Raw genomic sequence first — 26,507 nt, forward strand, 5'->3', positions numbered from 1 at the left:
GTTAAGATCCAGACTTTTTCTCCAAAAAGACTTTATAGTTAGTTTGTACAAAGTAGGATCTAGTTGGTTGTGGTGGCGCATGTCTGTAACACCAGCAACTAGGGAGGCAGAGTCGGGAGGATTGGAATTTCAAGGCCAGCCTTAGCAACTGAGATCCTGTCTCAAAATAAAATTTAAAAAAGCTGAGGAAAAAAAAAAGCCATTCTAACATGGGCAAGATGATTCTCATTGTAGTTTTTATTTGCTAATGCTATTCAACATTTTTTCATATATTTCTTGGTCATTTGTATTTGTTATATTAAAAATTATCTATTCAGGTCATTTGCTCATTTTTAACTGGAAAAAAAATAAATAAAAATAAAAAGGCCGAAGGTGCAATTCAGCGGTGGAGTACCCTGATTTACTCTAGTACCACCAGAAACAAAACAATTAGTCTCTAATTCTGGACCAAACCCTACATCTGGTCACGCCTCCTAAAAATATTTTAATCCAGCCAGGTGAAGTAGTGCATGCCTGTAATCCCAGTGACAGGATACTTTTTATCAATTTCTTCCTTTGTAACAACCACCATTTGTGGCAGGACTAGTATGCTCAACCTGCATTAAACACTTTACAAGTATCTTCACACTTAATTCTTCCTTAAACCCCACAGTAATTATTCATACTCTTCAGATGATGGAATGAGGTTCAAAAAGATTAAATAACTTGTCCAAGTAGCACAGCTAGAAATGGTGAGACATATGCAGAAACTCGAGATTCTACTGCCTCCTGGATACTAAAACAAGGATATTAAATCAAAAAACAATGAATAACGATAAATAAACGAGTGCACATGGCTTTATGGCTTTTCTAGTTGTCACTTTTTCAACAGGCTTTCTGTCTTTATTAAAGTTGCTTCCCCCAACTTTTTTAAAAAAGAGGTACCGAGGATCGGGCTAACCCTTTTATTATATTTTGAGACAAGAGTTTCGCTATGTTGTCCAGGCTGGATTCAAACCAAACCTCTCAGTCTCTGGGACTAGGGCCGTGGGCCCCCGGTCAGGCTCCACTTGCTTGCTTTATTACCACCATCATCCCTCGGCCCTCCATAGGAATTTGTTCCAGCTAAGATACTACATATTGATGTTCTCTCTTTTTCCCTATTTCTAGTAAACTCAGGACCAGAACTTTTTGTGTTTTGTTCCCATGTAATGCAGCACCGGATACGTAGCAGGGAAGAGCCACATATTTCACGAAAAATAACGCGCTCCCGGAAGCACCAACAATCAAGACTAAATGAGCTTGGATTGAACCTCTTAGGCATCCGTAATGCTGCCCTTCCCATTTTGTAATAGGTGAAGGGAAGTCGAGAAAAGCCCCGCCCCTTGCTTGCCTACAGACCGCCAGGGCTTCGGCAGTCTTTACGTCAGTCTCGTGAAGGTTGCGGCACCGTCGTGAGCTCTGTGCGTCATTTCCGGGCGGCGCGGAGCCGAGTGGTCAACGGCCCGAAGAGCAACATGCCTAAGTAAGAGGGTCTCTGAAATATGAGGGAGGTGACAGTCCTTGATGGTAGTCCTGAGAGGAGTGGAGGAGAGTGGGTTCTGATACTAGAAGCCTCGAAGGACGGGCGGGGATCTGGGGAATAAAAAGGGTGAGAGATGGCGAGCTCTAGACACCCCTTTCGGAGCGTGGAGGTCGACCCCGCTTAAAGCACCAGAAACCCCCAGTTTTGTCCGAACGCTTTGACGCCTTAGGATCTGAATAGGGCGTTTTAAAAAATTATTATTATTATTATTATTATTATTTTCAGTGAACAGCGCTGCCGTGGATGGGTATCTGATAATGGAATGACATCTTCTTTTTTTCTCTCTCACCTCTTTTCAGGTTTTATTGTGACTACTGCGATACATACCTCACCCATGATTCTGTAAGTGATGGATTTCTTCATAGTTTTAAAAAGTCTAATGTGTAATGGTTAAGAAAATTAGTTATTTTTTTTAACGTGTAGATTTGTGCTTTTCAGACTGCTGAAATTTAAGGTTTACTAATTGGAGAAAATAATTGGGTGTGTTTATTTTTCTTCCCTTCCTGTAACTGATTTCATAATTTGAGGACATTTGCAAAAATTACTCTTCCAGAAGGCAGTGCTTTCACTGGAAAGCCAAAATATTAGATGTTTAACAAGTTCGAAGATGAAAAAAAGTTACACAAAATTTCTAGGAGAGTGCCCTTGAAGTTCAAATAGTTAACTGTCTGAAGTTATCAAAATGTTTGGATAAAATGGGAGTAAATGCTGTGATTTGGACAATATACTTTGATTTGATTAAAAACTTATTAGCAAATAACAATTACTACCGCTCAAGCGGTAGTCGGCTCGCCTGGTACGTGAGCGGCCTGGGTTCGATCCTCAGCACCACATACAAATAAAGATGTGTGGGCCGAAAACTGAAAAATAAATATATAAAAAAAAAAGAAAAAGAAAACAAGTGATTTTATATACAGGTGGAAGGTGGAAGTAGGGGGTCCAACTTGGTATTTCTAGCCCAACAGTTCTCAAATATTTTGGTCTCTTTGATCTCAAATCTTTAAAGTTTACATTAAAACCTTAAAAATTTATTGACTTATGTGTATATATTTTTAAATTGGGTTATATGGTTTGTGTGTGCATATATTTGAAATTAAAACTTAACAATTCACTCATTTAAAAGTAACAGTAACAAGCTTTTTGGGGTAACAGCATTTAAAAAAGAAACAGCTATTTTCCAAAAAAATTAAGTATAAATAATGATATTGTTTTAGCATCTTTACAAACCTCTGTAATGTCTGACTTAATGGAACACATCTGCATTAAATCTGTTACAGTGTGTTGTTTTGGTTGAATCATGTAGAGAAAGGCCAGCTCTTCACTGATATGTAGTTGAAAAAAGGATAGTACTTTTCCTTTTTTTGGTACTAGGGATTGAACCCAGAGCTCTTAACCACTGAGCTACATCCTCAGACTGTTTTTTTTTATTTTATCTTGAGACAGAGTCTTGCTAAGTTGCTCATGCTATCTTTGAACTTGAGATCCTCCTTCTTCAGCCTCCCATATTGCTGGGATTATAGGATTATATATATATGGGATTACATATATTATAATCCCATATATAATTAGGATTATAGATTATATTATATATAATATTATATATATTATATTATATAATCCCTGGGATTATAGGTGTGTGCTACTGAACATGGGTAGTGGTAGTACTTGAATTTTTTTAGATAATTGTAAAATTCTTTATATTATTACATTAAAACTTAACACATGTTTAGTTTCAGTGTGGACTCTGAAACCATATCAGACTTTTCAGAATGTTACATTAAAAATCACTGGCCAAAAAAATAAAAAATCAGGCTGGGGATGTGGCTTAAGCGGTAGCGCGCTCACCTGGCATGCGTGCGGCCCGGGTTCGATCCTCAGCACCACATACAAACAAAAATGTTGTGTCCGCCGAAAACTAAAAAATAAATATTAAAAAATTCTCTCTCTCTCTCTCTCTCTCTCTCTCTCTCTCTTTCTTTAAAAAAAGAAAGATGTAAATAAAACTATTAATTTGGAGGCTGGGGTTGTGGCTTAGTGGTACAGTGTGAGGCACTGGGATCGATCTTCAGCACCACAAAAATAAATAAATAAATAAATAAATAAATAAATAAATAAATAAAATAAAGACATTGTGTCCATCTACAACTAAAAAAAAATAAAAAAAATCACTGGTCTTATACTTTGGATCTTTTTTAAATACATGGTTTTATAATATGAATTGGTTATTTAGAAAACATTGGTTTAGTGAGTTATATAGATCTGCAAGTATGGACACATTTGATTATATTCTATTAAGAACTCACATTGGGCTGGGGATGTGGCTCAAGAGGTAGCACGCTCGTCTGGCATGCGTGTGGCCTGGGTTCGATCCTTAGCACCACATACAAACAAAGATGTTGTGTCTGCCGAAAACTAAAAAATAAAATATTAAAAATTCTCTCTCCCTCTCTCTCTCTTTCTCTCTCTCCCTCCCCCTCCCCCCCTTTCTCCCTCCCTCCCTCCCCCCCCCTCTCTCTCTATAGTTAAAAAAAAAAAAGAACTCACATTAATTCAGTTAAAAATTGAATCAGTGCCAGCTTTAAGTAGTGAGAAGCTGTCAGTTTTATGGTGATAGGTAAGGTTTCCTAAAACTCTTAATTTTTGCTTGTAGCTCATATTTTGTTATTATCAACAGATACTATCAATTGCTTTTCTGGGCCTTGCATGCTAGGAAAGTGCTCTACCATTGAGCTACATCACTGGCTCTTTTTAAAATTTTTGTTTTAAGGAAGGATATCACTAGGTTGCCCTGGAATTTGGAGTCCTCTTCAGCCAACTGAGTAGCATATGCCTCATTGCCTGGCTACTTCATTCATTTTTTGAATGTTTCCCTTTCTTTCAGGGCAAGAGACAACTGATAAAGCTAGCAACTAGAATAATTGCATGCTTGCTTTAAGTACTAACCTAAGAATTTCCTTGAAATTTCACATATTAATGTACAGAAATGCTTTGACAGTCCTTCCATTTTTGTCACCCAGAATATTAAAAAGATAGGAACTCAAGAATTGAGAATTAATAAAAATTATATTGTTTCATTAAAGAAAGTGAAACTGGGTTTTTGCCCCCATGAGTTTGGGACTTTGAAAAATACAGTGATCATTAATACAAAAAGGTGCTATGCCTTGATTCATTCTAACGTACCAAGAGTTTGGCATCATCATTGTCAATGCAGTGAAAAAGGAAATGTCTTATGAAAACATATGGAGTTGCACGCCCCTAAAAAGATCTCAGAGACTGTTAGATGTCTGAAGCATCCCTTGAGAACCACAACTCTGTTTTGCTTTTTGCAAGAACCTGACTAAATCAGTATTCTTGGTCATTTTGAATAGTATCTGGAAGAACCTAGCCAGTGATTTCTCTGTTGTCACTTTGTTTAAAATTCTTTTCATGGTTGGGGATGTAGCTCAATGTTAGAGTGCTTACCTATCCTTTGCAAGGCCCTGCGGTTGATCCTCAGAACTTCAAAGGAAAAAAAAATCTTTATGAGTGATGTTTAGCATTTACAGATTTGCAGGCTGGACTTGGTGGCACATACCTGTAGGAGAATCCCAAATTTGAGGTCAGCCTGGGCAACCTCAAAATTAAAAAAAAAAAAAAAAAAAAAAAACGGGATGGGGATGTAGCTCAGTGGTAGACTGCTACTGGGTTCAGTCCTCAGTACTGGTGGGAAAATACAGATTTGTAGGGCATGCAAGTAGAGTGGTTCCTCTTAAAGAAATAGTTCTAATATTATACACTCTCCTGGAGGAGATCCCTCCAATAAATAGCTATTGTAGTAGTTAGTCCTTGAGTATAGATCCCTAGTCTTTTTTTTTTTTTTTAATCCCCTCTTTAGGTAAAACCCCTTGTCATAATTTTCTTAAAGTTCTTTGGGGGCTATGCCTTTCTACTTTTTCTTGGCATATTTTTGCATACCTACTAATAATCTTACTAATACCAGAATTCAGAAAATTATAAAATTTTTATATCTTTTTATAATAACTTTCTCTTAATGAGAAGTATTGAGAACCCTATACTATTGTTATTCTGAATTCTTCTTAAAAGTAAAGATGTGATTATAGCAATTTCCTGAAGTGGGCTTCAAAGTGTATTAAAACATCCATTGCTGGCTGGGCATGGTGCACCCCCTTGAAACCCTAGCTACTTGTGACTTTGAGGCAGGAGGATCTCAAGATTGAGGCCAGTTTGTACAATTAAGATGACTCTTTTAACTCAGTTTGAGGGGGGTGTTGCTGGGGGTGTAGCTCAATAGCAGAGCACTTCTAGCATGTGGGACCCCTGGGCTTAATCTCCAATACTGCAAAAACAAAAATATTCAGAGGAAAGAAAACACACACACACACACACACACACACACACACACACACACGAAAACAGAAATGAGGGCTGGGGTTGTGGCTGAGTGGTAGAGCACTCACCTTGCACGTGAAGCACTAAGCAACTCAGTGAGACCCTGTCCTTAAAACAAAACAAAACAAAACAAAAAACCCACACACAAAATAGGGCTGGGGATGTGGCTTAGTGGTGGAGTGCCCCTAAGTTCTAGTCCTGGTAACCCTCCCTGTAAAAAGAAGATAGACTCTGCTCAGTGGACATTAGTCACTCTGCTGTGATTGAATTAGTCAGGGGAGGAATGTAGTGATGTAGTTAGGCAGCCATTAGGAGCATCTGAGTGAGATCTGGCTTCCAGGCCTTGGTTTAATGTTTATCAGTTGTGTGTTTTGAGGTAAGTCTGAAGCATAACTAGAAGATAATAACTGTGGTTTTTTTCAGCAAATTTATTGACTTAGAATTATGAATTATAATTTACTTTATATATATATATATATATTTTTTTTTAGGTGTAGATGGACACAACACAATGCCTTTATTTTTATGTGGTGCTGAGGATTGAACCTGGGTCCCGCCGGTGCTAGGCGAGCGTTCTACCACTGAGCCTCAATCCCAGCCCCTATAATTTAATTTAAAATTTTTTTTTTAGTTGTAGATGGACACAATACCTTTATTTTTTATTCATTTTTAAAATTTTTATGTGGTGGGCTGGGGATGTGGCTGAAGCGGCAATGCGCTCGCCTGGCATGGGCAGGGTGCTGGGTTCGATCCTCAGCACCACATAAAAATAAAATAAAGATGTTGTATCCACCGAAAACTGAAAAATAAATATTAAAAAATTCTCTCTCTCTCTCCTCTCTCTCTCTTTAAAAAAAAAAAATTTCATATGGTGCTGAGGATCAAACCTGGTGTGTTACATGTGCCAGGCAAACACTATACCACTGAGCTTCAACTCCAGCCCCATAATTTACTTTTAATTTTATGCACACATTTTATATGTCATATAATTACAACTTGATGTGTTCATTCACACAGAATATTTCTGTCACCACAGAAAGTTCCCTTTATAGTTAGTCTCTAGCAAAACTGGCCTTTCAGTTGATCAATTAAAGAGATACTGTGTCCACCTATAACTATAAAACAAACATTTTAAATAAATAAATAAATAAATAGATTGCCATAGTGTATTGTAGGATATTGTGTAGTAGTGCCTAGCCAAACTAGCTGGGTTGCTTACATAGAGGTAAATATTTTTCAACTTTCTCATTTAGGAGATTTGTTTCTGTATCTGATACAACCTTTTTGTTTTACAGCCATCTGTGAGAAAGACACATTGCAGTGGTAGGAAACACAAAGAGAATGTGAAAGACTACTATCAGAAATGGATGGAAGAACAGGCTCAGAGCCTGATTGACAAAACAAGTATGTTTTGGTTTCTTGTTCTGATGTGACAGAATGGTCCCATTCTATTCCCTCCCTGTCTTTTTGTTGTGTTTCACAGAAGCAATGCCTTCTGAATGATAAATAGGGGAATTTGCCCATGTTGAATGGAAGAAGTGGAAGGTCATTGATTTTCCATGAATATAGAAACAGGTTAATATTAATTGTTGAGGGTTGAGCAATCAGAGATAGAGTTGTCAGGTTTGGGTTATATTGGGAGGTGGGGCAGAGAAGAATGGAATTGCCTAATATTTCTCTGTTGACATGATTTTTTAGTAAATTTATGTAAACCCCTCTTTGTAGTGATCCACAATTTTTAAAAGTGTTTTTCTGTTGTAATAGGTAAAGGCTGGGGAGGATTTATGATTTTCTTCAACTAGTTGGAGAGACTTCGTTTGACTTTCTTATTTGTAGCCCTGAAAGAAAGAAATAGCAAAGCAAAGAAACAAATAAGACTAACTGATGTGGCAAAGTAGTCTGAATATTTTGGACCCATATTTTTGTTGTAAATGCCTTTTTTAAAAAAAATATTTATTTTTTAGTCATAGTTGAACACAATACCTTTATTTTATTCATTTATTTTTATGTGGTGCTGAGGATCAAACCCAGGGCCTCCCATGTGCTAGGGCTGAGCCACAACCCCAGCCCCTGTAAATGCCTTTTTTATGTTAATTAGGAATGTTTTGTTCTGGCTGGTTGAACCAGATACTGACAGAAGTTGTACTTTAGGTTATACTGGTATATTTTTGAAACATGACCTTTCTTAAAAATTCATTATACTCCAAGCTGGCAGGCAAATGTAGACTTTGTGATTAAAAAAAAAAAAAAAAAAAAGCAAAACTATTTTGAAAAGTAGAAAGACTGAATTAAGGCCTGAACTTTCTCTGTCCCCACTCCCTAGTTTCTCATCACCCAGCTACAAGAATCTTGTTTAGCTTACACCAAGTTTCTTAATCTTGTATTCTGCCCTTTGCATTTTAAGATGTTTAGGAACATCCTGGGTATGAACCCACTAGTTGTGACTACTTTTAAAAAATGTTTCCAGGCATGTAGTAGCTGGGCAGAATTGCTCCTGCATGGGAGTACTGAGTACCTTTATTTACTCCCTTTTGGTATCCAGGATTTTTATGGCGTAAATCTCATAAAAATAGTAAATCTATTTCATTTGAAAAAATTAATTCTGTCATCCTTTTCCTCCCGCTCCCCAGTATTGGGGATTAAACACAGGGGTGATCTTCCAGTTAGCTCCATCTCCAGCTGTTTTTAGTTTGAGATAAGGTCTTGCTAAGTTGCCTGTATTGTCCTTGAACTTGTGATCCTCCTGCCTCAGCATCCCCACTTGCTGGGATTTCAGATGTGTGCTGCTGCACCCAGCTAGAAAGTACCTTTCTGATTGGAAAAGCCCTTATTGAGATATATAATTCCTGATAGAGCACAGGTATATGAATAACTCTTATTTTTAAATTTCTTTTTTTTTAAGTATTTATGTTTTAGTTTTAGATGGATACAATATCTTTATTTTATGTGGTGCTGAGGATTGAACCCAGTGCCTCATATATGCTAGGCAAGCACTCTACCACTTGAGCCACAACCCTAGCCCTCATTTTAAAATTTCTACTAAAAATTTTTATTTTTAGTTGTTGATGGATCTTTGTTTTATTTATTTATTCGCAGTGCTGAAAATAGAACCTAGTACCTCACTTGCTAGGCAAGTGCTCTACCACTGAGCTATAATTCCTGCTCAAATAGCTTTTATTAAATGTTTACTTCTATCATTTTTTTTAGATCTGATCCCCATAAATAATCAGAGATTAGTTTGAGTGACTTGGCCTGATTTTTTTTTTTTTTTAAGATGTGGTTGGACACAATACCCCTATTTTATTTACTGATTTTTATATGGTGCTGAGGATTGAACCCAGGGCCTCACACGTGCTAGGCGAGCACTCTACCACTGAGCCACAACCCCAGCCCTGATTTGACCTGATTTGCATTGATGGGGGTGGAGTAGGATGGCCTGCAGACAATATTGAATTGGGAAATTCTTACCTCAGGTATAGATTTTTTTTTTGTTTTTATTTTTGCTTTTTTTGGTACTAGGGATTGAACTCAGGGATACTTAACCACTGAGCCACATCCCCAGCCCTTTTCTGTGTTTTATTTAGAGAAAGGGTCTCAATGAGTTGCTTAGTGCCTCGATAAATTGTTGAGGCTTGCTTTGAACTCATGATCCTCCTGTCTCAGCTGATGGGATTACAGGCATGCACCACCGCACACAGCTCAGATGTAGATATTTATGAGTGTGCATTTTAATATTTAGTTGTGACTTCCTTTTTCTTTCTTTCTTTCTTTTTCTTTTTCTTTCTTTTTTTTTTTTTTTTTTTTTGTTACTGGGGATTGAACCTATAGGTGCTTAACCACTGAGGCATATCCCCAGCCCTAGTTTAGTTTTTTTGGGGGGTGGGTATTGGGGACTGAACTCAGGGGCACTCAACCACAGAGCCACATCCCCAGTCCTAGACAGGGTCTCACTGAGTTGCTTACTGCCTTGCTTTTGCTGAGGCTGGCTTTTCTAGCCACTGGGATTACAGGTGTGCGCCACCACACCCGACCTGTTATGACTTTTTTTTTTTTTTTTTTTTTTTAAGACAGACTGAGAGAGGAGAGAGAGAGAGAATTTTGTTTTTTTTAATATTTATTTTTTTTTAGTTCTCGGCGGACACAACATCTTTGTTGGTATGTGGTGCTGAGGATCGAACCCGAGCCGCACGTATGCCAGGCGAGCGTGCTACTGCTTGAGCCACATCCCCAGCCCCTGTTATGACTTTTTGAAAGCCAAATATAGATGATCATCAGTTTCTTTTCTTTTCACTTGTACCTCATATGGTAAGAAAGAAAAAAGTTGATAATATTAGATATTTTTTAGTTTTTTTTTTTTTTTTTTTTTTTTTTTTTTTTTTTTTTAATTGGGGATTGAACTCCGGGCACTTACCCATTAAGCCACATCCCTAGCTCTGTATTGTATTTTATTTAGAGACATAGTCTCACTGAGTTGCCTAGTACCTCACTGTTGCTGAGGCTGACTTTGAACTCCTGTCTCAGCCTACCAAGCTGCTGGGATTACAGGCGTGCACCACCACACCTGGCAGTATTGGACTTTTTTAAGATCATAATTTCTTTCAGGGTGGGCTCCTGCTTTGAAATCATTGTTTTGGGGCTGGGGTTTTAGCTCAGTGGTAGAGTGCTTGCCTGTCTTTTGTGAGGCACTGGGTTCTATCCTCCTTAGCACCACATAAAAATAAAAACATAGGGCTGAGGCTATGGCTTAGTGGTAGTGCACTTGCATGGCATGTGTGAGGCACTGGGTTCGATTCTCAGCACCGCATATAAATAAATAAATAATAAAGGCCTATCAACAACTAAAACAATTTTAAATAAATAAATAAAAACATAAAATAAAGGTATTGGGTCCATCTACAACTACAAAAAAAAAAAAAGAAAAAAATTATTGTTTCTTTCACATCTCCTAAATCAGTGCATTAATTTAAAAAATGGCAAGGCAAAATGATGTGTTGTTTTCACCAGGATATAGAAAAGATACAAAATTTTAAAGCCTGGCCTTTGGGCATGTATTACACATTTCTCAAACAAGATAATGAATGGCTTGAGTTGGTTATAAGTCACATACAGATTAAACGTGACTACTTTGCTGAGTGTGGTAGCACATACCTATAATCCTAGGGACTCTGGAGGCTGAGGCAGAAGGATCACAAGTTGGAGGACAGCCTAGAGCACCTCAGTAGTAGAGCACCTTGGTTTTAATCCCCAGTGTTAAAAAAGAAGAAGAAAAAAAGATGATGATTTCTTGTTGGTAAAAGACATTGGTTAGGTGGGAAATTTTCACTCCAAGGTCCCATTGTTATTTTAACCATAGAAATACTATATAGTAAAAAATAAAAGCACCTGGTAAGTGAATAAAATTTTTTTATGGGAAGTACTGAGGATTGAACCTAGGGGAACTTTACCTCTGAGCTATATCCGTAGTCTTTTTTATTTTAGTTTGAGACAGGATCTCACTAAGTTGCTGAGGCTGAACTCCAATTTGCAATCCTCCTGATTTGCCTCCCAAGTTGCTGGGATTACAGGCATGTTCCACCACACCCAGTTTAAATTAATAAAAATTCTAAAGCATTTAAAATAACTAAATCAGTAGTTAGTTGCTATTTTAACCAGTGAATACCTACAATTGATTTTAAAATGGTAGAGTAATGACATAGTAACTTTACATGTTAGAGTGAAGTATTTGGAATATTTAAAAGAAAGGTGGTTATTTTTGTAAATGTATTTTGAATTCATATTCATGTTTGTTTTTTTCCCCTATCCATCTTCCCAAAGCGGCTGCATTTCAACAAGGAAAGATACCTCCTACTCCATTCTCTGCACCTCCTCCAGCAGGTGCTATGATCCCACCTCCCCCTAGTCTACGTAAGTTTGAAGGTTTTATATTGATGGATGTAACTGGGTAGATTATCCTTTGATTATGTTAGATTATCTGTTGGTTTTCAAATGCTTATGTAAATGAATACATGAATAGTAATAGAAAACAACTTTAGTGGTATAATTTCCAAAATAGTTTTCAAGTTGATTTGATGATATTATTACTAAGGTATTGTAATTGTGACATCCCAATTCTTTTTTATTTTTATTCTTTGTGGATTTTTGAGGTGGATTCAAATGGAGAGTTAAGAATGAACATGTGATTAAATGAACTAATATGTGAATAGGTGTTGTTGAACATATTAAGTTAGTCATTGCTATGAACAGAACACCAGAAGACTGAAATAGCTGGTAAACTTCTCAAGTCTTTTTTCATATTTCTAACCCACCTAACAATCAAAGATAAGAATTGAAATGTGAAAGATAAGAATTGGATTGTTGAAGGTGGAGCGGTTCCAGTGCCCCTGCTCTGTAGAAAAACCTGTCACTGCATAGCAGACAGGAAGAAATTGAATACTAGGTTATAGTCCTTTTTGCTCCCCTGGGAAGATTCAGATTGAAATTGGATTCACTTATCATGGATACAAACACAAAAAGTTTGACTGTTTTAATTGTTGCACAGTAATGCAGGTGAACCCCTAATGGCCTGCCAAACCATTTCTAGATATTTGTCATCGTGGGATTTGGTCTGGCCTGGGCCCACAGCAACTCCCAGGTCACTTATGTCTTCTTGTTCACCTTGATTGACTTATCCCTCCACCTTTTTGTTTTTTCTTTCAGTGTTGGGGTTCAAACGCATGGCCTTGTGCTTGCCAAGCACCTGCTGTTATCACTGAACTATACCCCCTAGGCCTCCATTATTTTTAATAGAGTAGTTCATGATATGAATGTATCATAATTTATCACATCATTTTCTTAGGTATTGTTAGATATTTAAGTTATTCCAGTTATATTGTTTTTATAAATGATACTATCAGGAATATCTTTGCATATAAGTCCTCGTACTTCAGAAGAATATTCTTTTTTTTTTAAGTACTCGGAATTAGGCCCAGAGGCAAGCTAGGCAAGCGCTCTACCACTTTACCACTATGCTACATCCCCAGCCCTTAAAAGTTCTGTCTGAGACATGGTCCTATTAAGTTCCCAGCCTGTCCTTGAACTTTCATACCTCCTATCTTAACCCTGTAGTAGCTGGAATTACAGATGTGAGCCAGCTTGCCCAGCTCAAGAATCTTTTAAACATAGATTTTGATCTTTTTGAGGGCTGGGGTTGTGGCTCAGTGGTAGAGCACTTGCCTGGCATGCGTGAGGCACTGAGTTCAATCCTAAGCACCATGTTAAAAAATAAATAAAATAAAGGTGGTATTGTGTCTGTAAAACTAAAAAAAAAAAAAAAGATCTGAAATTAGGTACTTGTGATTTTAGTTCATTACCTTTTTGTCAAGAGCCCTAGCAAGAGTATAATCTGTTCTTATTTATTTATTTAGTTGTGCTGGGGAATTGAACCCAGGGCCTCATGCATGGTAGGCAAGTTCTCTAATACTGAGCTACACCCCTAGCCTCAGAATTTTTGTTTTTAAACCTGAGGAACCTAACTTCATTTTATAGTTCTGTCTAGGCATATTTTTATTTTTATTTTTTGCTTTTTAGTTATAAAGTAAGTAAAGTTTTATGGCATGTGATTTTTGTAGAGCTACTGTTAATAAAATGAAACCATTAGAAATCCATTGTTTCAAAATTGGAACCAATTCCTGAGACCATATTAGTTTCAATTAAGAAGAAAACTTATCAGCTGGGCATGGTGGCATACACCTGTAATCCCAGTGGTTTGGGAGGCTGAGACAGGAGAATTGTGAGTTGAAAGCCAGCCTGAGCAATGGTGAGGTGCTAAGCAACTCAGTGAGACCCTGTTGGTAAATAAAGTTCAAAATAGGGCTGGGGATGTGGCTCAGTGGTCAAGCACCCCTGAGTTCAATCCTTGATAGCAAAAAAATAAAAAATAAAAATAAAAAGAACAACAACATATAAGCATACAAATATACTTTGACCATAAACACTATTCTTTATTTTAGCGGGTCCTCCTCGCCCTGGTATGATGCCAGCACCCCATATGGGAGGCCCTCCCATGATGCCAATGATGGGCCCTCCTCCTCCTGGGATGATGCCAGTGGGACCTGGTAAGTCGAACTGTCTTTCCTTTCAGCAAGGTATATTGTTTTTGTTCTCTAGTTAAGTGGAATTCTTAAGTAGTTACCTAAATGTATTATTACATGTATTGTAACAGACTTGGTTAATCTTTAATGATAAACAAAGAAATATTGGATTAATTAGTATAAATGGAGTATCTAATGACCTTGCACTACTAAAAGCAAGATAAGGCTGCCTCTGTCTTCCTTCTCCCTCCCTGTTGTTTTGTTTTATCTTGACTTTTGGCCACTAATGATGAACAGAAGGGCAGATGAGCTTATTCCATTTTGATTTGGAGCAGAGCTTCCTCCTGTTGCACATATTTATTTATTTATTTATTTATTTACTTTTAATTTTTTTGTGTGCTAGGGATCAAACACAGTGACTTGTGCCTGCTAGGCAAGCACTCTACCACTGAGTTAAAGTACACTTTAACCCCAGCTCTCTTGTTACATATTTAATGGCCCAATCAGTATTCTAAAAAGACCTAGTAGCTGTTATTTTGTCCAGGGAGTGGGAAAAAAATCCTATACCTGAAGCATTTTATTTACTTCTTAATTTAATTTTTTATTTAGCAGTTTTTTGTGTGTTATGGATTGAACCCAGGACCTTGCCCATGCTAATGGAGTGCTCTACCACTGAGCCATTACCATTTTATTTAGTGTAAACATAAATTACATTGATTTGCAAATATTTCTGATCCATGGGTAGGACCTTTGCTTTGTAAGTGAGTCTGCTGATTGGAAAATTGTATTTCTATCATAAACCCATAAAACAGTGCATCTTCTACCAACTTTAGTTTCGTTTTCTTAGAAATGGTAGGAGACTGTGATGTAATCTAGTCCAATCTTCTGATTGTTTTGCCTACTAAATTTCTGAGCATTTGGGGGATGATTTGCCTGATTCTTTTTAAGTATATCCAGCTAGTTTTCATAAAAACAATTTTGTTTTCATGCTTTTTTTTTTTTTTAAGAACAGTTAAGTCATATAACTAGAATAATAAATATGACTGACATAAACAGGTTTGGGGACATCTGATTGATGCCTACATCTCAACTGGAAAAAAAGGTGCAAAGGTATTATAGTAGCTTTCTAGCCAGAAAGTAGTCAGTATGCTGCTGTGGGTATCATTTAGAGTTCCTGACTTATATAGGCTTGTGGACCCAAAACACAACTGAAGTGATTGATTTAGCTTTAGCATTCTTAAATTAGGGCCATGTATTCAGATACCTAGAGGGTTAGGGATGTGCTGAACTGAGGAAAATATGACCTACCTAAAGAAGAAGGCTTCCAGCCAGGCACATGCCACCATACATACACCACATGTATGGTGGCATGTGCCTATAGTTCTAGCTACTCAGAAGGCTAAGGCAGGAGGATTGCTTGAGCCCAGAAATTTAGGCCTACTTGGACAACAGCAAGACTCTGCCTCTCTTGAAAAGGAAAAGGAAAGAAAGAAAGAAAGAAAAGCAAAGAAAAAAAGGGTCAGCTTCCAAAACTCAATTTCAGCCTGTCGTTGACTTGAGAATGCAGGCTTGGTGTTTCCAGTTCTCATTCCTTTTTCTTTCTTTTTAAAAAATTTTCAGAGCCAGGATAAAGTGATCAGATTGTGGAATTGTGTTAAAATAATTTGAGGAGTTGGGGGTTGGGTGGGAATAGAAATTAGTTGGGGTATAACTGAACAAAGTTGGTTATGAGTGGATAAGTGTTGATGCTGGATGGTGGATACATGGATATTCATCATACTCCTTTGTACTAAGTGTATGTTTGAACATTCCCATGATAAAATTAAAAACATAAAAGGAATCTAGACTTTTATTTGAAATCCCCGTGTTGGCAACTAATTCAAATTCAATCCACTATGGAGACCAAAGAAAACAAGTTTTCAGGTACCCAGTTTTTAATCTTTCCTATAAACAATGCTTGAATACAGGTTATGTTAAGCTTGGTCTTTATGTGCAATTTAGAAATTTATTATTATTTTGTGTTCTTGTTGAAATGGATCTTTAAAAAATTCTGTACTTGTTGGATTTTGTGTCTTTGCATATAGTCGTGTTTCTTTTTGTGATAAGACTATATTCAATTTTAAATACTTTTTTTATAGTTTTCTTTTTTTTCTAAGTTTAGCTTTCTTTTTTGTCTACCTCCACACTGGGGCAGCATTAGGTATTGAACCCAGGGCTTTGTGCATGTTGAGCAAGCACTGAGCTACATCCCCAGTCTCGAATATAGTTTTCCTTGAACTATTTACTTCAAACCTTTAATGAAAACTGTTTAAGTAAAAATAAATAATTAGTGCTGGGCATGATGGCATATGCCTGTAATCCCAGCACTTGGGAGGCCAAGGCAGGAGGACTGTAAGTTTGAGGTTAGCCTCAGCAATTTAGTGAGACTCTCAGCAACTTAATAAGACCCTGCCTCAAAAAATAAAAAGGACTGGGGATGTAGCTCAGTGTTAAGCACCCTGGGTTAAATCCTCAGTATAGGGAAAAAAAAATAGGCAAAATTTGATACTTGAAAAATTTATGTAGTATGAAAATTATGATGGGGGGGCGGGGGGGCTGGAGTTGTAGCTCAGCGGTAGAACGCTTGACTTGTAGGTGCGAAACCCTGGGTTCGATCCTCAGCATCACATAAAAATAAATAAATGAAATAATTGTTTCCAACTATAACTGGAAAACAAATATTTAAAAAAATTTAAAAAAGAAAATTATGAGCCATAATAATAAAATGAATATCCATGAAACCACCACCCAGCTGGAAATAGAACATGATCTATTCATTGAGACTGCTTGTGTTGTTCCCTTACCCCTCTGCTTGCTCTCCCTTCCCTGCCTCATATATTTGGCTGATTTATTGATGGGACACTTAAAACAATTCAGTAATAGTTTCTAAAGTGCATTAGAAAAATAAAATTTTGTGTATGCTAATTGTTATAAATCACATTATTGCCTATTATTTTTCTTGACTTGAGCTAAGTATGGTTACTAACAGGTTCTCAGCATGGGCCTCCTGCTCACCTTTCCTACAACTCCGAACAAACGCTTAGTGGTAAGATTGTCCTCTGTGCCTGTGTACATTCATGAAATAGCTCCTGGTTATATGGTGGATATAACTGGTTAAAAGAGCTGACTGAATAACATGTGACTTAGTTGTGAATTTCCCTGAGTAAGAAAAAAGGTCGGTTTAAGGAACTAGTGTCCCTGGTGATTTCTCAAAAACAGTCTATTCATAGTTTCCCCCTTACTATCATTAGATCATGATACCCACATGGTTCTTGTGTTGACCTTTTTGTTTTTTTGTTTGAGAATGTCTAAGTAATTTACAAATGTGATGATCCTGTTGCATTTCTTCTGTCAAGTGTGTCTTTTTTACAGCATTTTGCAGGGGGGGGGTATTTTATTTGTTTTTAGTTGAAGTCCCATCAGACACTCTCTCAAATGTTATTTCTTCACTCCCATTTCTCCCTTTTCTTTGTTTTGTCCTGCAGCTCCTGGAATGAGGCCACCAATGGGAGGCCACATGCCAATGATGCCTGGGCCTCCAATGATGAGACCTCCTGCTCGTCCCATGATGGTGCCCACTCGGCCAGGAATGACACGACCAGACAGATAAGGATAGAGGGGAGCTTTTTCAGTTTTATATTACTTGTTCTACTTCATTCACCAGGAGATCGTGGTGCTGTGTGACTCTGGGTGTTTTCTAACAGTATGACAACAAAGACTTGCTCCCTATTTGTATCAAAGAGAATAGTTTCAGAAGGGAGAAATTGGAAAGAAAAAGTACAGTTTTCATTTGTATTGTGAAATGTGAAAATAAAGTTGTCAGCTCTTTTAGTTAAAAGTGTGTTCCCTTTTTCCTCCCCTTCGTATTCTTTGTGTATTATAAAGAGATCAGACATTTTGGTTGTGGTGTCCTAGCTCATTTTCTTTTTCAGCATGTACTGTGTGTGAGATTCTTTTCCGTAGCTATAGAGGAAGTCCCTTTTAGCACCCTGGCTTTAGATAGTAAAATTCTTTCGCCTGGGATTTTGGTACATCTAACAGTTCTATAGAGCTTGTTTTGTTTTTCTTTTTGCATGCTGGGAATTGAACCCAAGGCCTAGCACATGCTAGGTAAGCACTCAACCACTGACCTACATCCCCAGCCAGTTAAGCTTTTATGGCTTTAAATAATAAACACCATAATTGGTTAATTTTCACATGAATAAATGAAAAGCTTTAAGTCTTTCATGATGAAATAGGGGAAAATTCTTGATGTTTTGTATTTTGTACATCTCAGCTAAAGAAGGCAGGAATTGCCTTAACCTCAGCTTCTCCTTTCTCTTGGGTCCCCTCTATCTTGGCTTCAAATAGCCTGAAATTTTCTATAAGAATCATAAAATTAGGCAAAGTTTTGTGATACAGAAAATGTACTTAGAATACTATTTGGAAAACATCTAAAAAGCATTGGCATAGTTCATATTCAGTTCAGTATAAAATTTACACTTTTTCACATTGCAAGTGGCATTGAAAATTGTACAACCTCTGGGAAGGGCAATTTGGCATTATCAAAATTATAATACCGGTATCCTATGACCTAGTATTTTCATGTTTAGGAATTCATCCTACAGGTAAAGTTGCACACATAAATAAAAAGAGGGGCTGGGGATGTGGCTCAAGCGGTAGCACGCTCACCTGGCATGCGTGCGGCCCGGGTTCGATCCTCAGCACCACATACCAACAAAGATGTTGTGTCCGCCGAGAACTAAAAAATAAATATTAAAAATTCTCTCTCCTCTCTCACTCTCTCTTTTTTTTTTTTTTTAAAAAGAGAGTGAGAGAGGAGAGAGAGAGAGAGAGAGAGAGAGAGAGAGAGAGAATTTTTAATATTTATTTTTTAGTTCTCGGCGGACACAACATCTTTGTTGGTATGTGGTGCTGAGGATCGAACCCGGGCCGCACGCATGCCAGGCGAGCGCGCTACCGCTTGAGCCACATCCCCAGCCCTCACTCTCTCTTAAAAAAAAAAAAAAAAAAAAAAAAAGGTATTGTGTCCACCTACAACTAAAAACTAAATATTAAAAAAAAAAGATTATGTATATTGCAGCAAAAGACTGGAAACAACATTACATTGATACCTGTGACAGGGAGCTGACTTATGAAGCATGATTCATTCACAGTGTTGCATATGTCAGTATTGTTAGAATAAGGAAGCTCAGTAGAAAAGATTTCTGCAATACACATTGCTCTGCATCTTAGTTTCTTCATACAACAATATCTTATTCACTGCTGTCCATTGTTGAGAAAATATATATCTAGGAGTCTAAAAGACACCTAGACTGAAGCTATGTAACTGGGACAAATAATCACCAGTGGACTTTTTCATACGGAATGACAGCTCTTGGCAAGTATCTTATTTCTCATACAGCCTAGAATCAAGGAAGTAGCATTCTGATAAACCATTCAAAAGCCCTGACAGTAGAAATGATGAGAACCTGGACTTCAAATGTACTCACAGTGGTTTTGGATTTGTCCACAGAAAAGAAAGCATGTATTTTATCCCAAATTGACTCTTAATGTCTCCTGTTCCTGATTTTTAGTATTCTTTTGTGTACCTATACAAATGTTCACATTAGAGTTCTTATTTTATAAAGAAAACTGCATGTTTGAGTCATAAGTCAGTAACAGTAAGTTGCACTTTTTCATAGCCCCTTAGAAAAGGAAGTGTCTTCTAATAATTCATTATGTTAGTTTGCCCTTTGAATTGATTAAAAAATCAGAACCTATTTGTTTCTGCTTTTGTTCTCTGTAGTTGTGCTTTGTTAAACTTTGAAGTCATCATACTATTTTTCTGAAACTACATCAGACATTTTTTTGCAAGACTAGAAGTGTTCAACTTTAACACTTTGGGTACATACTTATAGTGCCAGCTACTCAGGAGGCTGACTTGAGCCAAAGTATTTCTAGCTTCCCTACCCCAAATAAAAAGAAGTGTCTTGGTTAATGAATATAAGTTGGCTATAAAAACAGTGAACTACTGATGGAACAACTTAGATGTATCTTAAGGGCAGTATGCTGAATGAAAAAAAAAAAGCCTGAAAAAAATCAATAGTCTACATAATTTTGATTATCTAAATAATAAAATTAGAGATGAAGGAGAAATAGTAGTTGCCAGAGGTCAAGGATGGTATTGGAGTGGAGTGGGATATGACTATAAAGGAGTAGCGTGAGAAACCATTGTGTGTATCCTGATGACATTAGTGGTTGCACAAGTCTACACGTAATAAAATGACAGAACTACATATGGATTTGGTCTTTTATATTGTACTATAGTTACATAGGATGTAACCATGAAGGAAACGGGGTGAAAGATACACAGGACCTCTGTATTTATAACTTCTTGTGCATCTATAATTATTCAAAATAAAAAGTTAAAATAAATATGTGTTCTTCCACTTCCAGGAATATGGAGTAGATGTACTTTCTCTTATTCCTACTACTAAATATAACTGAAACTCTGAATATTTTCAAAGTGCTTCAAATATATGTGTGTGTGTGTATATATATATATATATATATATGCATATTTATGCTATGTTTATATATGTATGTGTATATACATGTAAGTATGCAAAATAAAACAACCATAAGAAACTGAAAGGCAAAGAGAGGAAGGCAGACCTGTTGAGGAACTTGGGACCTAAGGAACAATACAGTGAAAGGAACAACATGGTGAATGCCTGGTGGGGGGTTTGCCTCATATATTCTAGACCTAGAAATGAAATTGGCATCCAAGGAACACTGGGCACAGATGAAAAACACCCAAAGAAAAGTCTGGTCTTGGAAGCCAAACGACTAGGAAAGATGCAGTTTAACAAGGCATTAACCACTCTACTCCAGTCACGGCCCCACCCCACTTGGGCCAGCAAAGGCTAAGTGGAAAGCTTAAATTCCACCTTCCTGAGGCTGTGTTATGATGCCCCAGCTCTGCTGGGTTGATGTCGGAGAAGGTCTCATAGGAGCTGGGATTGTTATTGCTATCCAGCAGTAACAAGGTGTTACCACCTCCCAGTTGAGGTAATGCTAGAGGATACACTCAGGACTTTTACCGTTACCCAGGTTGCACCCATCCCTGTCAGTGGAGGCCTGTGGGGAATAGTAATGAAGCATTCTGCATCTCCCAGCAAGAGTATTGGTGAAGGCCTGCCTTCGCACCAGAACTCCTACGTTGGCCTTGCAGAAATGAGGAACTCCTTGCCTGTGTCTAAGGAGACCAAGTGATCTGGATTTCTACCTTCATCTTTAATGGTAACAAAAGGATACTTCTTCCTGCTGGACCAGTAAGAGAAAGAGCCTGCAAAATGAAAGGTTTAAATAAGATACAGGTTCAAAACAATACATAATGCCCAACCTTCAATTTAAAGTCACTTGTTATGCCAAGAGTCAGGAAAACCTCAATTTTCAAAAGCAACCAATAGATGTCAACACAAAATGACAGAGATATTAGAATTATTTAACAAAGATTTTAGAGCAATTGAGGCAGGATTGCAAGTATGAGACCAGGCTGGGCAACTTTGTTAATACCCGGATAGCAAACAACAAAAAAGTACATGCTTCAGTGAGCAATGATAGACATACTTGAAATAAATGAAGAAATGGTATCAGCAAATCAATGGAAATTCTCAATGAAGAAATAAGCTAGAAGAATCAAATGGAAATTTTGGAACCAGAATTAAATATTCAGTGGATAGTCTCAACAGAAGATTGAAAGGGACTGAAGAAGGAATTGGTGAATTTGAAGATAGAACAATAGAAACTATCCAATCTGAACAACAGAAAATAGACTTTAAAATAAATGAATGAAGGTTCAGGGATGTCTAGGACAATAACAAAAGATCCTGATAATCATGTCAGAGTCTAGGAGAGGCGAAAAAGATGGCCAAAAAGGTACTAGAACAAATACTTGTTGAAAACTTCCCCAAATTGCAAGAGACAAACCTACTTAAGAAGCTCAGTGAACTTTAATCTTTTTTTTTAATATTTATTTTATTTTTTTAGTTGTAGGTGAACACAATATCTTTACTTCATTTTTTTTAATATTTATTTTTTAGTTCTCGGTGGACACAACATCTTTGTTGGTATGTGGTGCTGAGGATCGAACCCGGGCCGCACGCATGCCAGGCGAGCGCGCTACCGCTTGAGCCACATCCCCAGCCCCTCTTTACTTCATTTTTATGTGGTGCTGAGGATCGAACCCAGGGCCTCACACGTGCTAGGCAAGTGGTTCTGCTGCTGATCTACAGCTTTACAGCCCTAGCCTAATACTTTTTTTAATATATATATTTTTAGTTGTAGTTGGACACAATACCTTTTTAAAATTTATTTGTTTTTTATGTGGTTCTGAGGATCAAATCCAGCACCTCGAATGTGATAGGCGAGCGCTCTACCACTGAGCCACAACTCCAGACCCTCAACCCCTCCGTTTTTTTTAATATATATTTTTTAGTTGTAGGTGAACACAATACCTTTATTTTGTTTTATTTTAAAGAGAGAGAGAGAGAGAGAATTTTTTAATATTTATTTTTTAGTTTTTCGGCGGACACAACATCTTTGTTCATTTGTGGTGCTGAGGATTAAACCTGGGCCGCACGCATGCCACGCGAGGGTGCTACCGCTTGAGCCACATCCCCAGCCCCTACAATACCTTTATTTTATTTGTATGTGGTGCTGAGGATCAAACCCAGTGCCTCACACATGCTAGGTGAGCGCTCTACCACTGAGCCACAACCCCAGCATCCCAACACTTACTCCTGATTTAAAAAAAAAAAAAACTCAGAAAAATAGAGAACTTCTTCATTTTGATAAATAGCATCCACAAAAAGCCTGATCTATTTATTGGTAAAAGATCTAGTGAATATTTTCCTCCTAATTTGGGGAACAAGGCAAGAATGTCCACTCTGAACACTTACTCAACAAAGTACTTTATGTTCTAGCCAGGGCAATGTGGCCAGGAAAGAAAATAAATGTTATATAGATCCGAAAGAAGGAAGGGAAATTGTCCCTATTTGAAGATGACATAATAAAAAAAGTAAAAAAAGTCTCAAGGAATCTACAAAAACATAGACTATTAAGTGAATTCAGCAAGAATGCAGAATGGAAAATAAGCATATAAATATGTGTATATATACATATATGTATATAGTTTTATTATTATCTTGGTAGTAGGGATTGAACCCAGGGATACTTTACCACTCACTGAGCTACATTCCCAGACTTCTTCATATTTTATTTGGAGTCAGGGTTTTACTAAGTTGATGAAGCCATTCTTGAACTTGTATTCAAGTTCATTACTATGTATTCAAATTCATTACTATGAAAAAGTCCTGTGGAAAGAAAGAAAAGACAAGCTACAGACTGAGAAAATGTTTGAAAATGGCATATCTCACAAAGACATATATCTAAAATATATAAAGAACTCTCACCAGGTGCCATGTACATCTATCAAAATGGCCACAATAAATATAATGGGAATGCCAAATTCTTACATGGATACTAAGAAACTGGATTATATTGCTAGTGGGAATGTGAAATGATAGTCACTGATAATAGTTTGGCAATTTTTAAATAAAACACTCAGCTACCATACAATCCAGCTATTGTACTCCAGGGCATTTATCCCAGCAAAATGAATGTGTAGGCTCACACAAATACAAATTACACACAAATTACACAATGGAAACAACCCAGACATTCTCCAACAGGTGAATGAATGGTTAAACTAGTACATTCAATAAATACCATGGAATAGCTGGGGATGTAGCTCAGTGGTAGAAAGTTTGCTTAGCATGTGTGAGGCCCTGGGTTCAATTCCATGGAATATGACCCATATGAGGGCTGGGGTTGTGGCTCGGAGGTAGAGCACTTGCCTAGCATGTGTGAGGCCCTGGGTTCGATCCCCAGCACCACATAGAACATTACAGGTGTGTGCCACTGTGCCTGGTTTATAATTCCATTTATATAACTTTTTTTGGGGGGGAGGGGAGCAACAGAGATTGAACCCAGGAGCCCTTAACCACTGAGACACATCCCCAGCCTTTTTATATTTTATTTTGAGACAGGTTCTTACTAGGTTGCTGAGGCTGGCTTTGAACTTGTGATCTTCCTGCTTCAGCCTTCCCAACTGCTGGGATTACAGGTGTGCATCATTGCGCCAGTCCATTTATATAACTTTTTGGACAGGATCTTGTTGTGTTGCCAGGCTGGTCTTGAACTCCTTGGTTTTATTTTTTTATTATTATTATTTTTTTTATTGGTTGTTCACAACATTACAAAGCTCTTGACATATCATATTTCATACATTAGATTGAAGTGGGTTATGAACCCCCAATTTTACCCCAAATGCAGATTGCAGAATCACGTCAGTTACACATCCACAATTTTACATAATGCCCTATTAGTAATTGTTGAACTCCTTGGTTTTAGTGATTCTCCTGCCTTAGCCTCCTGAGTAGCTGGGACTACAGGTGTGTGCCCTCATACCTGGCTCATACACACACACACACATATACATACACACAATACACACACACAGGAAGATTGGGATGGTTATAAAAGGGCAACATGAAGGATCCTCAGTGATGGAAATGTTCTGTATACTGCTTTTCTTTGTAAATATATTGATTATTGATATTAATATCTTGGTTGTGATATTGTACTATAGTTTTTATGTATGTGTGTGTACTGGGGTTTAACCCTGGGATGCTTTACCACTGAGCTACCTTTCAGCTTTTTTTTTTTTTTTTAATATTTTTTAGTTGTAGACCGACACAATACCTTTATTTATTTGCTTATTTTTATGTGGTGCTGGGGATCAAACCCAGTGCCTCACGCATGCTAGACAAGCACTCTACCACTGAACCACAACCCCAGCCTCCTTTCATTTTTTTTTTTTTTTTTGAGACAGAGTCTCACTAAGTTGCTGAGGCTAGATTTGAATTTATGTTCCTTTTCGCTCAGCCTCTGGAATAGCTGGGATTACAGGTGTGTACCACCATACTGGACCTGTACTGTAGTTTTGTAAATGATTAGCATCAGGGGTACTGGTACAGGGATATCTTTGTATTATTTTCTTACAACTGAATGTTAATCTATGATAATCTCAAAATAACATGTTTAATTAAAAAAAAAAGTACGGGGCAGATGCATAGCTTAGCCATGGTACAGCACTTGCCTATTGTACATAAGGCCCTGGATACCATCCCCAGCACTGTTTCTCCCCCTCCCCCCAAATAGTATGGATTGTTTCCAGATCCCTTTTGTCTTCATATGTCTTGGATTGTTAGCATTGCAAGGAAAGATAGACACATTAATGCTATTGGTGAGAGTATCAACTCTCCTATTCTGTGATCCCTAGAGGGTCATATTTTTTGAGGAGCATGAGTTCTTCATTCAGCAAAAATACCTCATTCACCAGGCATGATAACTCATTCAATGAGGATGCTTTGAACATACGTAGGTTTTGTTTTATGTAGCAGATGTCAGATGTCCAATCTCTGCTGGGGTGATCCAGGAAAAGAAGCCTAAAATGCAAGAAATTGCCCTGAGTCCCCCACAGCTGAAAGCTGAATTGGGAAGAACCAATAATGGTTAATAATCCTAACAGGAAACGTCCATAGGCCCAATTGGTCCTGGTATGTAGTCTGGTGAGAGGTGGGCAGAGGGACAAATAATGGAGTAGGAAGTCCTATTGGAGCACCCAGGCCAAGGATGATATAAGAGATAGTTATGCATGAAGTCTGTTGATTATTTATTTAAAAACTGTGACATATTGTTGACCATGCTTAAACTATCTCTAGAATTCAGGAAGAGTAGAAGGGCTGAGGGATAAGGGAAGAAGGGAGACTTGTAGTTGAAGGTCCTTGACTTTTGGTTAATATAGTCCCCAAAATGAATGAACTTAAAATTAGCTGACGGCCTATACGGCTGTCTAATGAGTTTGTTTCTTTCAAGTTGTTTGCTTGAATATTTTAGTCCAGAGAGCCACTATCTGCTTATTTTTACCATTGGGTCTACATGTGTCCCTGGCATATGGATCACACTTTTCTCTGTATGGACAAAACAAAGTGGAAAATAGTAGTGGGCTGGAGTCGGAACATTTGAGATCTAGTCCTGAGGCTCACGTAGTAGGTGACCTTCGGGTAGCTCTTTGACCTATTTCCCTGGGATTCAGTTTCCTTGTTTGTAAATTGAAGATTAAAGTCCTTGGTGACAATTTACCGACTCTTTTCCTCGGCCCCCATCCAGCGGGTCTCTGCAGCGCACTTCTTAGGTGTAGAATAAACATTTATCCATTGGTTAACCGGCCGCAGGCCGAGATCCGCGCAGAGGACAAGGAGACGCAGCTTCTCAGCTCCTAGGCACACAGCCTTCGCCGCAGACCGCAGCGGCTTGTCGCGTCCCCCTCTTACCAG

The 26,507-nt window shown here is 37.7% G+C and overlaps 1 protein-coding gene and 1 long non-coding RNA gene across 3 annotated transcripts in view; one reads left to right on the forward strand and one right to left on the reverse strand.

Annotated features, from left to right (window-relative positions):
- Positions 1-26,507, reverse strand: part of LOC308650070 — a 637,596-nt gene that overhangs the window by 270,488 nt on the left and 340,601 nt on the right. The gene's annotated exons all lie outside the window — the stretch shown is intronic.
- Positions 1,374-17,899, forward strand: SNRPC (small nuclear ribonucleoprotein polypeptide C). The gene is made up of 6 exons (XM_081295996.1): positions 1,374-1,504; positions 1,864-1,906; positions 7,249-7,357; positions 11,768-11,857; positions 13,942-14,046; positions 17,547-17,899. The coding sequence occupies exons 1-6, from the start codon at positions 1,497-1,499 to the stop codon at positions 17,669-17,671; spliced, it is 480 nt and encodes a 159-aa protein (XP_081152122.1). The 5' UTR covers positions 1,374-1,496; the 3' UTR covers positions 17,672-17,899.

This window comes from Spermophilus citellus, assembly GCF_964194105.1.
Source record: "Spermophilus citellus genome assembly, chromosome: 5".
NCBI classification, from domain to species: Eukaryota; Metazoa; Chordata; class Mammalia; order Rodentia; family Sciuridae; genus Spermophilus; species Spermophilus citellus.

What these genes read in the sequence shown, in the direction of transcription:
- SNRPC (XM_081295996.1), top strand. An exon ending in GAGCCTGATTGACAAAACAA is followed by an intron (nt 7,358 to 11,767) that starts GTATGTTTTGGT and finishes ATCTTCCCAAAG; the next exon opens with CGGCTGCATTTCAACAAGGA. An exon ending in GATGATGCCAGTGGGACCTG is followed by an intron (nt 14,047 to 17,546) that starts GTAAGTCGAACT and finishes TTTGTCCTGCAG; the next exon opens with CTCCTGGAATGAGGCCACCA.